Source organism: Panulirus ornatus, chromosome 5 (genome assembly GCF_036320965.1).
Source record: "Panulirus ornatus isolate Po-2019 chromosome 5, ASM3632096v1, whole genome shotgun sequence".
Taxonomy (NCBI): Eukaryota; Metazoa; Arthropoda; class Malacostraca; order Decapoda; family Palinuridae; genus Panulirus; species Panulirus ornatus.
The window spans coordinates 27678599-27695991 of record NC_092228.1 but is presented as its reverse complement, the minus strand read 5'-3'; the positions used below and the strand labels follow the sequence as shown (position 1 = coordinate 27695991).

Here is a 17393-nt window from a genome sequence, read left to right as displayed (position 1 = left end):
TCCCAGACCCTCTCACTTCGCACACCACCCCGACCAAAGCACCCTATATCTGCCACTCTGTTATCAAACATACTCAGCAAACCTTCAAAATACTCACTCCATCTCCTCACTTCATCACTATCTATTATCACTTCCCCCCTTGCCCCCTCAGTTTAATGGACTAATATAGAGAACGGATGTCCGTTAATGCTGAAAGTCCATTGAATAGAATGTAACCTATTTCTGTACCACATTTAAGTTCACACGCTTTTACTTCCTCTATCACTGTAGAGTTTAATGTATGCTACATAGTTGGGCAGCGGGTGCCCAGCAGCATGGGAATGCTCACTGGGCAGTTGGAAGCAGGAGTTAGACTGAGATAGAGGTGATGCCACCACCTCTCCTGTAAAAGGATATTTCGTCTTAAAGTGAGGACAGACTACCTGCTTTCATTGCACCTCTTACAATCGCTTGATGCCATTTTGAATTGTAAGGATTGTAAAATTGTTTAATAGATAGTCACAGTTCTGAAAAACAGAAACACTCTGTATACAGCCTGTCTGCACAGTAACTTGAGGCTGACTGAGACCGAAACAAAGATGAATCTACCCCATGCTAGCAAAAAAAAGTGCAATATGAAATGCGCATAGTGCATTGTTTGATATTTTTTTTATTCTTTTTTCTTTAATCATTATCAATTAATGTATTGTATTATTATTTGTCAGTTAAATCCGAAATCCATTATGTTAGGGTCCGTTAAATCGAGGGTTTACTGTATATATATATATATATATATATATATATATTGTAGGAGGTAAGTTACAAGAAACAGTGAAATTTTTTTACCAAGGATGTAAGGCATGTGTACGAGTAGGAAGAGAGGAAAATGAGTGGTTCCCTGTGAATGTCAGTTTGCGGCAGGTGTGTATGATGTCCCCATGGTTGTTTAATTTGTTTATAGATGGGGTAGTTAGGGAGGTGAATGCAAGAGATTTGGAGAGAGGGGCAAGCATACAGTCTGTTAGGATGAGAGGTCCTGGGAAGTGAGTCATTTGTTGTTCATCGATGATACAGATCTTGTAGCTGATTCATGTGAGAAACTGCAGAAGTTGGTGGCTGAGTTTGGAAAAGTGTATGAAAGGAGAAAGTTGAGAGTAGATGTGAATGAGAGCAAGGTTATTAGGTTCAGTAGGGTTGATGGATAAGTTGAATGGGATGTAAGTTTGAATGGAGAAAAGTTGGAGGCAGTGAAATGTTTTACATATCTGGGAGTGGACGTAGCAGTGGATAGAACCATGGAAGTGAAAGTGAGTCATAGGGTCAGGGAGGGGGCGAAGATTCTGGGAGCAATGAAGAATGTGTGGAAGGAGAGAAGGTTATCTCGGAAAGCAAAAATTGGTATGTTTGAATGAATAGTAGTTCCAACAATGTTATATAGTTGCAAATCATGGGCTATACATAGGGTTGTATGGAAGAGGGTACATATATTGGAAATTAGATTTGAGGACAATGTGGTGTGAGGGAGTTTGATCAAGTATGTATGGAAATAAAAAGAGTGTGGTTGAAAGAGCAGAAGAGGGTGTGTTGAAATGTTTTGGACATATGAGTGGGGAAAGGTTGACAAAGAGGATATATGTGTCAGAGGTGGAGGGAACAAGGAGAAACAGGAGACCAAATTGGAGGTGGAAGGATGGAGTGAAAAAAGAATTTGAATGGTCAGGGCCTGAACATACAGAAGGATGAGAGGCATGCGAGGAAAAAAGTGAATTGGAACAGTGTGGTATACCGGAGTCAGCGTGCTGTGAATGGACATGTGAAGTGTCTGGGGTAAACCATGGAAAGGTCTGTGGGACATGAATGTGAATAGGGAGCTGTGGTTTTGGTGCATTATACATGACAGCTAGAGACTGAGTGTGAAAGAATGTGGCCTTTTTTTGTCTGTTTTCCTGGCGCTACCTAGCTGAAGTGGGGGGGGTAGCGATGCTGTTTTCTGTGGGTTGGGGTAGCGACAGGAATGGATAAAGGCAAGTAAGTATGAATATGTACATGTGCATATGCGTATATGTCTATTGTGTGTATGTATGTATATGTTGATATGTATATGTGCATATATGGGAGTATATGTACGTGTATGTGAGTGGATGGGCCATTCTTCGTCAGTTCCTGGTGCTACCTTGCTGATGCGGGAAACAGCGATTATGTATAATAATGATAAGAAATTGAAATATATATAATTATTAAGTAGTATAATATGCAAGTATAAAATGTGTTTATGTGGATAAATTTTTGAAGATGTGAGCTGATCGGAAATCTTCCTCATAGCACAAGTATGAAATATCTTCAGTATTAGTATTCAGCATATAGAGAGAATGAGTGACCTAGTTGAAAATTCATATTTGTTTTCCAAAAAATATGAGTATTGGAATATTTTCTTTTTCTCTTAAAACAAAGCAAATTACTACTTTACGAACTGACATTTTCATTTCTCAGGTGGTGGTGCAAGATGGTGGAGAGTACTGCAACATGGCTGGGATGATGAACTTATTATCCAAGATCACTCAAGAACAATGGGATATGATGTCGCAGATCATACGTGAAAGTAACAAGAAGTCCAAGACCAAGGACAGCAGCAGCTAATGTTACCAGATGACCATTATTATACAACACATATTGTCATTATGCTAGACTACCCTTAGTACACTTTGTTTGGCATATTTTGCTGCATTCTCTACAAGTTGATAACTTTTGCAAATATCTGTGTAATTTGTTGAAAGTTAATAGCTATGTAATAAATGTGTCTGATGGAGTTATCAAAGGGAAATATATATTTTTTTACCAAAGCAGCCCGCTCTTGTGCTGTAGAAATATAATAAATGAACAAAACATATCTAAGGATATATATAAATTATGGAATGATTTAAATAGATACTTTTGTGTTTCTTTCCACTGGCTATTCACAGGTTTTATAATCTTTGTCATTCAAAGCCACTGGCCACAGTCAGTCTGTGTTAGGGGTAGGATATAGGACCATTATTTTAGATATCTCTCAAATACTAACAAAGTTCTTTGTGTTTTTGAAGTTGATCGTTAGCTTTGTGCGATTTATTAATGAGCCTTGACATCAGAATTTCAAGTTAAAAATGAAAATTGCTCACAAAATGATCTTTAAAAAATGTTTGATTTGTTTGGAACTGACCAAAGCCAAGGACATCATGTTAAAGAAAAAAGAAAATTTTTACTGCAACTGAAACCCTTAAATGAGTGGCAGTTATGCAGTATATAGACTATGCAGTATATATTCCACCAACAGAAACATGTTGGCTGAAGCTGTATTCTCCATTCTTTTGTGGAAACCTCACACTTTGAACATCACAAAATCTCTTCTGAAAGCTGGACTTTGAGTTTAAGTGGTGAAATGATTTTTTTTAATTAGCAGGTATTTCGGATCTACAGGTATGGAGTAAAAGTAGATTATGTAGCAACAGAAAATACTTTCTGAAATAATGTGTTTGATGAAAGCTCTGAACTTTGATCATTTCCATCTACATGTTTATCGAGCACTGCAGTCACCAACGCTTGAACATGACCAACGCTGGGTTAAGTGTCGGTATTCAAGGAGTCTTGGCTCAAAACATTTAACATTATAATTAATGAACAATGTGAATTCATTTTTTTTACAAAAGTTTCATTCACTTTTTTCTTCACATATGTATTGAAATTAAGGGAAAATGGCTGAACGAGATAGAATTCTTACCTAGCTTATGATTGCCTAACATTTAGAGCATTCCAATTATGATCAGTGGATACTGTCATTTTTTCAGATATTTTTCTACAACTACATAGTTCTCTTCAGTTGGTCCTAACCTTACTCAAGTACTAATGATAACTTCACGCATTCAGAAAAAATGATGGTGAATGTTGCTATATGAATGGAAGTGCTACATAAAACGTGAATGCTTGGGATCCGAGGAAGTCTAACAGTGATATGGTCAATTTTATTTTTCATTTAATTTTACTACATTTATTTGTTTAGCAGCTTTTTAACTAATGTATATAATGATAGATATTTTCATATTCATAGAATTGTAGTGAATAGCTGAGGTAGAATTCTTAATTTGCTCATGATTGTCACTGGTGTAAAACATTCATCATACAATCCGTAAATGGTAGGGTAAATTATATTTTTTTCTACATGGTTCTCTTTTGAAGGATCTTACCAAATGCATGAATTAATTAGAAAATAATTTTTACTGTATTATTATTCATCAGTTTGACTGACGATGGGCAATGTTTGTTTGCCTGAAAAATCGTTTGTTTTAAAGAATAAAGTGAAAATAAATGTTAGCCATTTAATTCACACTTTATCTGATGAAGCAGAATTTGTGGTGACAAGACTTGAAAAAGCCAGCAGGAAGCTGGCTCATGTTAGATACGTATTAGTCATTCACTAAACAGTGTTACTGAAAAAATATTTTGCCTTCTTACGTGAAGAGATCATTACACATTCAGTAAACTTTGGAGATAATAGCAGAAAAAGTTAGCATTCTTTCCTAATTACAATTTGTTCCATTCAGGAAATCAATTGGTGAATGATATAGCATATTGCATTTTTGATATACAGATCAAGTATCCAAAATCTGAAATCCTTGGGGCCAGATGTATTTCAGAATTCATAATTTGTTTTTCTGGAATGCCAGCATGATTATAGTAGCTAACTAGGGTGGTGACACACTGTAGCCTCGAATTTTTTTATATAATCACCATTACTGTATTTCGCGTGCTGAACAAAAATCTTCAGTATCGCAAAACCGGCATTGCCGAAGTTGGAACTTTCCAAAATTAATTTCATAAAACATTAGATTGGATTATTTTGCTCTTTGTTCCACAAGAAATGTACACAGATGTTCTCACTTCCTTCCCCCTCAAAGCCCATTGTGAACTGTGCCTTTCCACTGATACAGTTCTGCAGACATCTAATTTGAAGCATATAATTCATAAAGCTTTATTACCCTTTCTGATCATGACACATGTCTCACTCCACCATGCTTCTTCCCTCATTCTAACAATTATGTTTCTTCGATGGCTTAGCTGATTATTCTCAACAGGCTAAAAAAAAAGAATAGGTAAATTACAAAGTTTTACCTATCAAAAGTTGAAAAAAAAAAACTAGTGGATACCAATACGTTCTGCAAAACATGCTTCCAATAAATGAAAATAAAATCATACACAGCACACTCGGCTGTGTCGTATACTCACATTGGTTAATCAGATTTTTCTCCTCATGACGAGTTACAATAATTTCCTTGAATATATAAAAGAATATTGAATGTTCCTTCACAATGAACAGAAAAATTATGAGCAAAACCGTTTAATGTGAATGATTTACTTTCATTATAGCCAAATAATATTTTTCAGCCTTTAAGGATTTTAGATTCTTCAGACACGTATGCGCCCAGTAGGATGAATACTATGGCACCTTAAGAAGTATCCTTTCACACTTCACATTGTTACTGGTTTGGATAATGATGTGATTTGCAGGTTCATATGAGAGTAAGAAAAAATTATTTGACATATGTTAGTCAGGAAAGAAAACTTGGGACCACAGTGTGCGCTGTTTTACAACAAAAATTGTCTCTTGTTACTTTAGGCACATGTGCCACAGGTTTGCCAGCAGAGCCCTATACAATGTATTCTTTATCAGCCATTGACTGTGTGTAGATGATTCCTTACAGTACTGCAACATTTACTAACAAAAGATACAATGTTTTCAGTCTCCACATATTGTGATAACTTTTAAATAAAAACAAATGGTTTTTTGTGTTTCACTGATTTTGAGGTTTTAATTATTGTTTGGAAACTAAAACTGAGATTTAGATTTATTGAAATCATGCAGGTAATATTTTTTTTATTATACTTTGTTGCTGTCTCACGCATTTGTGAGGTAGCACAAGGAAACAGACGAAAGAATGGCCCAACCCACCCACATACACATCCACACACACACACATACACATACCTATACATCTCATCATATACATACACACACAGACATATACATATATACACATGTACATGATTCATACAGTCTGCCCTTATTCATTCCTTATTCCCCCCGCCACACATGAAATAACAACCCCCTCCCCCCGCATGTGCACGAGGTAGCACTAGGAAAAGACAACAAAGGCCACATTTGTTCACACTCAGTCTCTAGCTGTCATGTATAATACACCGAAACCACAGCTCCCTTTCCACATCCAGGCCCCACATAACTTTCCATGGTTTACCCCAGACACTTCACATGCCCTGGTTCAATCCATTGACAGCACGTCAACCCCTGTATACCACATCGTTCCAATTCACTCTATTCCTTGCACACCTTCCACCCTCCTGCATGTTCAGGCCCCGATCACTCAAAATCATTTTTACTCCATCTTTCCACCTCCAATTTGATCTCCCATTTCTCTCCGTTCCCTCCACCTCTGACACATGTATCATCTTTGTCAATCTTTCCTCTCTCATTCTCTCCATGTGTCCAAACCATTTCAAAACACCTTCTTCTGCTCTCTCAACCACACTCTTTTTATTAGCACACATCTCTCTTACCCTTTCATCACTATTCGATCAAACCACCTCACACCACATATTGTCCTCAGACATCTCATTTCCAGCACATCCACCCTCCTGCGCACAGCTCTATCTATAGCCCAAGCCTTGCAACCATATATCATTGTTGGAACCACTATTCCTTCAAACATACCCATTTTTGCTTTCCAAGATAACGTTCTCGACTTCCACACATTCTTCAATGCTCCCAGGACTTTCAACCCCTCCCCCACCCTATGATTCACTTCCACTTCCATGGTTCCATCCACTCCCAGATATCTAAAACACTTCACTTCCTCCAGTTTTTCTCCATTCAAACTTACCTCCCAATTGACTTGTCCCTCATCCCTACTGTACCTAATAACCTTGCTCTTATTCACATTTACTCTGAGCTTTCTTCTTTCACACACTTTACCAAACTGTCTCCAGCTTCTGCAGTTTCTCACCCAAATCAGTCACAAGCGCTGTATCATCAGCAAACAACAACTGACTCACTTCCCAAGCTATCTCATCCACAACAGACTGCATACTTGCCCCTCTTTCCAAAACTCTTGCATTCACCTCCCTAACAACCCCACCCATAAACAAATTAAACAACCATGGAGACATCACACACCCCTGCCACAAACCTACATTCAGAGAACCAATCACTTTCCTCTCTTCCTACACGTACACATGCCTTACATCCTCGATAACAACTTTTCACTGCTTCTAACAACTTGCCTCCCACACCATATATTCTTAATACCTTCCACAGAGCATCTCTATCATATGCCTTCTCCAGATCCATAAATGCTACATACAAATCCATTTGCTTTTCTAAGTATTTCTCACATACATTCTTCAAAGCAAACACCTGATCCACACATCCTCTACCACTTCTGAAACCACACTGCTCTTCCCCAATCTGATGCTCTGTACATGCCTTCACTCTCTCAATCAATACCCTCCCATATAATTTACCAGGAATACTCAACAAACTTATACCTCTGTAATTTGAGCACTCACTCTTATCCCCTTTGCCTTTGTACAATGGCACTATGCAAGCATTCTGCCAATCCTTAGGCACCTCACCATGAATCGTACATACATTAAATAACCTTACCAACCAGTCAACAACACAGTCACCCCCTAATGTATGAACTAGTAATTGTTCATAAATACAGAACTTATGGCAAAAATGGGTGTAAAGTACAGTTGATGGAAGAGCTGGTGAAACTCGGTAACAAGGGATATGGAGAAGCCAGCGCTGGTGGCAAAACTCACATTATGCTGGGTAAATGATATGAATATCTTAAACACAGCTCTTTTCTGAATGTTTTTACCTAATTCATGAACTAATGATAATTTATGTATTCAGAAAAATAATGGTGAAAATGGGAGAAATACAAGTGTTATACATCATATGAATGCTTGGATGCAAGGTGATTACGTTAGATACATTTTAAGTATACTTGATGAATGATATGATTGATTGTATTTCCCATATATGACTTCAACATGATTCTCTTCAGTAGGTTCTTACTTAACACATGAATTGATAATTACAATCATTAGCTTAACACACTAATATAAGCAGACTGATGCAAGTATCCTGGTTTATGATATGGTTTCCTCAGAGAGATTATCATGATTACACACTTTACATACTTATCCACATAACAGAAGCTCCTAGTCCCAAGCTTTTTGGTTGACAGGTACTCTCCCGATACTGCTTGCATATCTGGGATGGTTACTTCTTACGTATACCTCAGCCAGAAAGGAACCAGATGCCTTTAGTTTCATGAATTCTCTTGCTATCAACTGTTTCCAATCATCCTTTGTCATCCACTTTGTTGTTGCTGCCCTTTCTCTGTTCTAGAGATGTTATTTTGGTCATTGCTTTTGTGAGGTGTCTCTGTGTGCCCACAAAAGTTTGGACACATGGCCCATGTTTGGCTCCTGCTCCTTAAAATTTGTGTTTATGATACCTCGATCTTTCCTCAGACAGCAAAACAATGGCATTCTCTTCTTTCAACATTTTTCCTTTTGTTCCTGCAATCTTTCTGCCTCTCTAAGAATCAGGTCTACAAAACCTGAGGAACTCTGATTAATATCTTAATATAAAGATGGTGGCTGCCACTGATGCATGACTGGAGGAGCTGCTAACAGAGGCACATAATTACCTTAGACTACTTATCAGGAGTGCACAAGAAATGCTGTAAAGCAGAATAGCTGTGAATACATTGATGATAGAATTTTTTAAAAGAGAAGAAACCTTGTGAAATACTTCTCAAATGTATTCTGAGATTTTTTGCATCATTGTATAGAAACTGAGGTTGACACAACAAAATTTTTTGATGATTTTGAACTCCTTAGGCATCATAAGGCCATAGACGAAGACTTTTGTAGGGAAACTGGAGGCAAGATAAGATCAACAGCCTTGAGATTATACCTGACATAAAGAAGTAAAACTGGCTGTATATTTGAACGGAATCTAAGGAATGATCCAGTCAAAAAATTGGATGCAAGATTAAGAAACAACCTTGAGATTATACCTCTTATGAAAACAGAGTAGTTGTTTTAATGAAGCAAAAATGGCAGTATATCAGAGTAAAACTTAATTGATGATCCAGTCAGGAACTGAAATAACATTTGGGAAAAAAAACTTCTTTTCACATTGCTTTGGAAAAAGAAAATATTAGTGTCTTCTCCAGCACAGGGGGAAATAAACATGGCACAAAATATTTCCAAATACAGCAAAATTTAGGATATCGTACATTTGTTTCTTTGTGTTTTTACCATCATTATTATTATCATAATTAACTGCCATCTCCCACGTTAGCGAGGTAGCACAAGGAAACAGATGAGCAGATGAGGAATGGCCCAATCCACCCACATACACAAGTATATACATAAACGCCCACACATTTTCATATACATACTTATACTTTTCAACTTATACATATATACATATGTACATATCCATACTTGCTGCCTTCATCCATTCCTGTCGCCACCCTACCACACACGAAAAAGCATGCCCCCTCCCTCTCTCTCCAGCAAGGCAGTGTCAGGAACAGACATAAAAAGGCCATATTCATTCACACTCAGTCTCTAGCTGTCATGTGTAATGTACCGAAACCACTGTATTCTCCTAACATAGAAAATGTAAGATAGTTACTAAGAAAAATTGCTTTTCGTGTTGCCTTCCAATACAGTAACACTAACAGTAAGACCTCAATTAAGGGTAGGCTAAATCATCAAAAAATTAGGAGTATTTATGCCATAAAATGCAAGGCATGCAAAGATGTATACATTGGCCAGACAGTTAAAACAGAAACTGAGATGCTATCAGCACAATTGTTCAGTAAGCATAGGTGACCGCAGTAATGCTATCACTTAGCATAGGCAGACCTTATCAACCAGTCACATTGCACTCCTCATTGGATCATGCTACATGTAATGACATTGAATTTGTCTTAGTTGCTCATATTGATAACTTTAACCTATCCCTTGGTAACTTAAAAGTGTATCCTATCATCAACCAGATAATCATGAATGTACATCAAGGCACAATAGCATATGGAAAATAGTTGAACATGCATCTTTCTAGCCAGGTCAACCACCTCTGCATAACCCTTCATTATTACAAGGCTTCCCCCGCTTTCTCTTTAATGGCCGGCTATGGACATATAACAGTTTCTGCTTTGTCGTGGTGGGAAGAGAGTGTACATATCTGTTTGCTTGTATTAGATGAAACTTTATAAATGGTTAACACCTGATGAAGTGGATTTCATCCATGAGGTATGTACTGTATTGTTAAATTTCAATATACTAAATCATCTAAACTCCTACTGAAGTGCAATTATCCCTTCATAAAATTACCAAAGACAAGTGGATGGAGAGAGATGGGTGATTATTGGTGCATATGCACCTGGTCATGAGAAGAAAGATCATGAGAGGCAAGTGTTTTGGGAGCAGCTGAGTGTGTTAGTAGTTTTGATGCATGAGACTGGGTTATAGTGATGGGTGATTTGAATGCGAAGGTGAGTAATGTGGCAGTTGAGGGTATAATTGGTGTGGGTTATAGTGATGGGTGATTTAAATGCAAAGGTGAGTAATGTGGCAGTTGAGGGTGTACATGGGGCATTCAGTGTTGTAAACAGAATTGGTGAAGAGCTTGTGGATTTGTGCTGAAAAAAGACTGGTGATTGGGAATACCTGGTTTAAAAAGGGATGTACATAAGTATATGTATGTGAGTGGGAGAGATGGTCAAAGGGAATTATTGGATTATGTGAGAGTCTTTTGGATGTTATAGTGCTGAGAGGTGCAACTGGAGGGATGTCTGATAACAATCTTGTGGAGGCGAAGGTGAAGATTTGTAGAGGTTTTCAGAAAAGAAGAGAGAATGTTGGGGTGAAGAGAGTGGTGAGAGCAGGTAAGCTTAGAGAGGAAATATCAGGTGAGACTGAGTGTAGTATGGCAAAAAGTGAGAGCAAATAATGTGAGGAGAGTGAATGAGGAAAGGGATGTATTTATGGAAGCAGTGATGGCTTGCACAAAAGATGCTTGTGGCATGAGAAAGGTGAGAGGTGGGTGGATTAGATAGGGTAGTGAGTGGTGGGATGAGGAAGTAAGGTTGTTAGTGAAATAGGAAAAAGAGGAAGTAGTGCAAATTGACTGGGAGATGTATAAAAGAAAATGGCATGAGGTCAAAAGAAAGGTGTGAGAGTTGAAAAAGAGGGCAAATGAGAGTAGGGGTGAGAGAGTATCATTAAATTCTGGGGAGAATAAAAAGATGCTTTGGAAGGAAGAAAATAATGTGCGTAAAACAAGAGAACAAATGGGAATGTTGGTAAAGGGGGCAAGAGGAGAAGTGATAACAGGTAGTGATGGAGTAAGGAGATGGGGAGAGTATTTTGTTGAATGCGTTTGATGACAGAGTGGCAGTTATAGGGTGTTTTGGTCAGTGTGGTGTGTAAAGTGAGAGGGTCAGGGAGAAAGGTTTCGCAAACAGAGAAGAGACAGAGAAAGCTTTGCAGAAGATGAAATCTGGTAAGGCGGCAGGTTTAGATGGTATTGCAGTGGAATTTATTAAAAATGGGGTTGACTATATTGTTGACTGGTTGGTAAAGTTATTTAATGTATGTATGACTCATGGTGAAGTACCTGAGGATTGGTGGAATGCTTGCATAGTTCCACAGTCCAAAAGCAAAGGGGATAAAGGTGAGTGCTCAAATTACAGAGGTATAAGTTTGTTGAGTATTCCTGGTAAATTATATGGGAGGGTATTGATTGAGAGGGTGAAGGCATGTACAGACCATCAGACTGGGGAAGAGCAGTGTGGTTTCAGAAGTGGTAGAGGATGTGTGGATCAGGTGTTTGCTTTGAAGAATGTATGTGAGAAATACTTAGAAAAGCAAATGGATTTGTATGTAGCATTTATGGATCTGGAGAAGGCATATGATACGGGTGACAGAGATGCTTTGTGGAAGGTTTTAAAAGTATATGGTATGGAAGGTAAGTTGCTAAAAGCAGTGAAAAATCTTATCTAAGGATGTAAGGCATGTGTACAAGTAGGAAAAGAGGAGAGTGATTGGTTCCCAATGAATGTCAGTCTGTGGCAGGGGTGTGTGATATCCCCATGGTTGTTTAATTTCTTTATGGATGGGGTGGTCAGGGAGGTGCACGTATGTAATGTCTGCATATGTGTATGCACAAGTATGTATATGTTGATTTATTTATTTTTTTTTATTATTATACTTTGTCGCTGTCTCCCGCGTTTGCGAGGTAGTGCAAGGAAACAGACGAAAGAAATGGCCCAACCCCCCCCCCATAAACATGTATATACATACGTCCACACACGCAAATATACATACCTACACAGCTTTCCATGGTTTACCCCAGACGCTTCACATGCCCTTCTTCAATCCACTGACAGCACGTCAACCCCGGTATACCACATCGCTCCAATTCACTCTATTCCTTGCCCTCCTTTCACCCTCCTGCATGTTCAGGCCCCGATCACACAAAATCTTTTTCACTCCATCTTTCCACCTCCAATTTGGTCTCCCTCTTCTCCTTGTTCCCTCCACCTCCGACACATATGTCCTCTTGGTCAATCTTTCCTCACTCATCCTCTCCATGTGCCCAAACCACTTCAAAACACCCTCTTCTGCTCTCTCAACCACGCTCTTTTTATTTCCACACATCTCTCTTACCCTTACGTTACTCATTCGATCAAACCACCTCACACCACACATTGTCCTCAAACATCTCATTTCCAGCACATCCATCCTCCCGCACACAACTCTATCCATAGCCCACGCCTCGCAACCATACAACATTGTTGGATATGTATATATATATATATATATATATATATATATATTATCCCTGGGGATAGGGGAGAAAGAATACTTCCCACGTATTCCCTGCGTGTCGTACAAGGCGACTAAAAGGGAAGGGAGCGGGGGGCTGGAAATCCTCCCCTCTCGTTTTTTTTTTTTTTTTTTTTTTCTTTTTTTTTTTTTTTCAAAAAGAAGGAACAGAGAAGGGGGCCAGGTGAGGATATTCCCTCAAAGGCCCAGTCCTCTGTTCTTAGCGCTACCTCGCTAATGCGGGAAATGGCGAATAGTATGAAAAAAAAAAAAAAATATATATATATATATATATATATATATATATATATATATATATATATATATATATATATATATATGTATATATATATTGAGAGGGTATTGATTGAGAGGGTGAAGGCATGTAGAGAGCATCAGATTGGGGAAGAGCAGTGTGGTTTGAGAAGTGGTAGAGGATGTGTGGATCAGGTGTTTGCTTTGAAGAATGTATGTGAGAAATACTTAGAAAAGCAAATGGATTTGTATGTAGCATTTATGGATCTGGAGAAGGCATATGGTAGAGTTGATAGAGATGCTCTGTGGAAGGTATTAAGAATATATGGTGTGGGAGGCAAGTTGTTAGAAGCAGTGAAAAGTTTTTATCGAGGATGTAAGGCATGTGTACGTGTAGGAAGAGAGGAAAGTGATTGGTTCTCAGTGAATGTAGGTTTGCGGCAGGGGTGTATGATGTCTCCATGGTTCTTTAATTTGTTTATGGATGGGGTTGTTAGGAAGGTGAATGCAAGAGTTTTGAAAAGAAAGAGGGGCAAGTATGAAGTCTGTTGGGGATGAGAGAGCTTGGGAAGTGAGTCAGTTGTTGTTCGCTGATGATACAGCGCTGGTGGCTGATTCATGTGAGAAACTGCAGAAGCTGGTGACTGAGTTTGGTAAAGTGTGTGAAAGAAGAAAGTTAAGAGTAAATGTGAATAAGAGCAAGGTAATTAGGTACAGTAGGGTTGAGGGTCAAGTCAATTGGGAGGTAAGTTTGAATAGAGAAAAACTGGAGGAAGTAAAGTGTTTTAGATATCTGGGAGTGGATCTGGCAGTGGATGGAACCATGGAAGCGGAAGTGGATCATAGGGTGGGGGAGGGGGCGAAAATCCTGGGAGCCTTGAAGAATGTGTGGAAGTCGATAACATTATCTCGGAAAGCAAAAATGGGTATGTTTGAAGGAATAGTGGTTCCAACAATGTTGTATGGTTGTGAGGCATGGGCTATGGATAGAGTTGTGTGCAGGAGGATGGATGTGCTGGAAATGAGATGTTTGAGGACAATGTGTGGTGTGAGGTGCTTTGATCGAGTAAGTAACGTAAGGGTACGAGAGATGTGTGGAAATAAAAAGAGCGTGGTTGAGAGAGCATAAGAGGGTGTTTTGAAATGGTTTGGGCACATGGAGAGAATGAGAGGAAAGATTGACCAAGAGGATATATGTGTCGGAGGTGGAGGGAACGAGAAGTGGGAGACCAAATTGGAGGTGGAAAGATGGAGTGAAAAAGATTTTGTGTGATCTGGGCCTGAACATGCAGGAGGGTGAAAGGAGGGCAAGGAATAGAGTGAATTGGATCGATGTGGTATACTGGGGTTGACGTGCTGTCAGTGGATTGAATCAGGGCATGTGAAGCGTCTGGGGTAAACCATGGAAAGCTGTGTAGGTATGTATATTTGCGTGTGTGGACGTATGTATATACATGTGTATGGGGGGGGGGGTTGGGCCATTTCTTTCGTCTGTTTCCTTGCACTACCTCGCAAACACGGGAGACAGCGACAAAGCAAAAAAAAAATATATATATATATATATATATATATATATATATATATATATATATATATATATATATATATATATATATATATGTATTTAGGGAATCAGTGATGGATTGTGCAAAAGATGCTTGTGGCATGAGAAGAGTGGGAGGTGGGTTGATTAGAAAGGGTAGAGAGTGGTGGGATGAAGAAGTAAGAGTATTAGTGAAAGAGAAGAGAGAGGCATTTGGACGATTTTTGCAGGGAAAAAATGCAATTGAGTGGGAGATGTATAAAAGAAAGAGACAGGAGGTCAAGAGAAAGGTGCAAGAGGTGAAAAAAAGGGCAAATGAGAGTTGGGGTGAGAGAGTATCATTAAATTTTAGGGAGAATAAAAAGATGTCCTGGAAGGAGGTAAATAAAGTGCGTAAGACAAGGGAGCAAATGGGAACTTCAGTGAAGGGCGCAAATGGGGAGGTGATAACAAGTAGTGGTGATGTGAGAAGGAGATGGAGTGAGTATTTTGAAGGTTTGTTGAATGTGTTTGATGATAGAGTGGCAGATATAGGGTGTTTTGGTTGAGGTGGTGTGCAAAGTGAGAGGGTTAGGGAAAATGATTTGGTAAACAGAGAAGAGGTAGTGAAAGCTTTGCGGAAGATGAAAGCCGGCAAGGCAGCAGGTTTGGATGGTATTGCAGTGGAATTTATTAAAAAAGGGGGTGACTGTATTGTTGACTGGTTGGTAAGGTTATTTAATGTATGTATAACTCATGGTGAGGTGCCTGAGGATTGGCGGAATGCGTGCATAGTGCCATTGTACAAAGGCAAAGGGGATAAGAGTGAGTGCTCAAATTACAGAGGTATAAGTTTGTTGAGTATTCCTGGTAAATTATATGGGAGGGTATTGATTGAGAGGGTGAAGGCATGTACAGAGCATCAGATTGGGGAAGAGCAGTGTGGTTTCAGAAGTGGTAGAGGATGTGTGGATCAGGTGTTTGCTTTGAAGAATGTATGTTAGAAATACTTGGAAAAGCAAATGGATTTGTATGTAGCATTTATGGATCTGGAGAAGGCATATGATAGAGTTGATGAGATGCTCTGTGGAAGGTATTAAGAATATATGGTGTGGGAGGAAAGTTGTTAGAAGCAGTGAAAAGTTTTTATCGAGGATGTAAGGCATGTGTACGTGTAGGAAGAGAGGAAAGTGATTGGTTCTCAGTGAATGTAGGTTTTCGGCAGGGGTGTGTGATGTCTCCATGGTTGTTTAATTTGTTTATGGATGGGGTTGTTAGGGAGGTAAATGCAAGAGTTTTGGAAAGAGGGGCAAGTATGAAGTCTGTTGGGGATGAGAGAGCTTGGGAAGTGAGTCAGTTGTTGTTCGCTGATGATACAGCGCTGGTGGCTGATTCATGTGAGAAACTGCAGAAGCTGGTGACTGAGTTTGGAAAAGTGTGTGGAAGAAGAAAGTTAAGAGTAAATGTGAATAAGAGCAAGATTATTAGGTACAGTAGGGTTGAGGGTCAAGTCAATTGGGAGGTGAGTTTGAATGGAGAAAAACTGGAGGAAGTGAAGTGTTTTAGATATCTGGGAGTGGATCTGGCAGCGGATGGAACCATGGAAGCGGAAGTGGATCATAGGGTGGGGGAGGGGGCGAAAATTCTGGGGGCCTTGAAGAATGTGTGGAAGTCGAGAACATTATCTCGGAAAGCAAAAATGGGTATGTTTGAAGGAATAGTGGTTCCAACAATGTTGTTTGGTTGCGAGGCATGGGCTATGGATAGAGTTGTGCGCAGGAGGATGGATGTGCTGGAAATGAGATGTTTGAGGACAATGTGTGGTGTGAGGTGGTTTGATCGAGTAAGTAATGTAAGGGTAAGAGAGATGTGTGGAAATAAAAAGAGCGTGGTTGAGAGAGCAGAAGAGGGTGTTTTGAAGTGGTTTGGGCACATGGAGAGGATGAGTGAGGAAAGATTGACCAAGAGGATATATGTGTCGGAGGTGGAGGGAACAAGGAGAAGAGGGAGACCAAATTGGAGGTGGAAAGATGGAGTGAAAAAGATTTTGTGTGATCGTGGCCTGAACATGCAGGAGGGTGAAAGGAGGGCAAGGAATAGAGTGAATTGGAATGATGTGGTATACCGGTGTTGACGTGCTGTCAGTGGATTGAAGCAAGGCATGTGAAGCGTCTGGGGTAAACCATGGAAAGCTGTGTAGGTATGTATATTTGCGTGTGTGGACGTATGTATATACATGTGTATGGGGGGGGTTGGGCCATTTCTTTCGTCTGTTTCCTTGCGCTACCTCGCAAACGCGGGAGACAGCGACAAAGTATAATAAAAAAAAAAATATATATATATATATATATATATATATATATATATATATATATATATATATATATATATATGTGTGTGTGTGTGTGTGTGTGTGTGTGTGTATGTATATATATATATATTATCCCTGGGGATAGGGGTGAAAGAATACTTCCCACACATTCCTCACATGTCGTAGAAGGCGACTAGAGGGGACTGGAGCAGGGGGCCAGAAATCCTCCCCTCCTTGTATTTTTTAACTTTCTAAAGAATGGGAAACAGAAGGAGTCATGCGGGGAGTGCTCATCCTCCTCGTAGACTCAGGTTGGGGTGTCTAAATGTGTGTGGATGTAACCGAGATGTGAAAAAAGGA

The 17393-nt window shown here is 39.2% G+C and overlaps 1 protein-coding gene across 1 annotated transcript in view; it reads left to right on the top strand.

Annotated features, from left to right (window-relative positions):
- Positions 1-5792, top strand: part of LOC139748643 (2,4-dienoyl-CoA reductase [(3E)-enoyl-CoA-producing], mitochondrial-like) — a 79186-nt gene extending 73394 nt beyond the window's left edge. Inside the window, exon 7 of the mRNA XM_071661875.1 lies at positions 2470-5792. Coding sequence (XP_071517976.1) covers positions 2470-2616 — 147 coding nt within the window. The 3' untranslated portion in view covers positions 2617-5792. The remainder of the gene's footprint in view (positions 1-2469) is intronic.
- The last annotated feature ends 11601 nt before the right edge of the window (positions 5793-17393 follow it).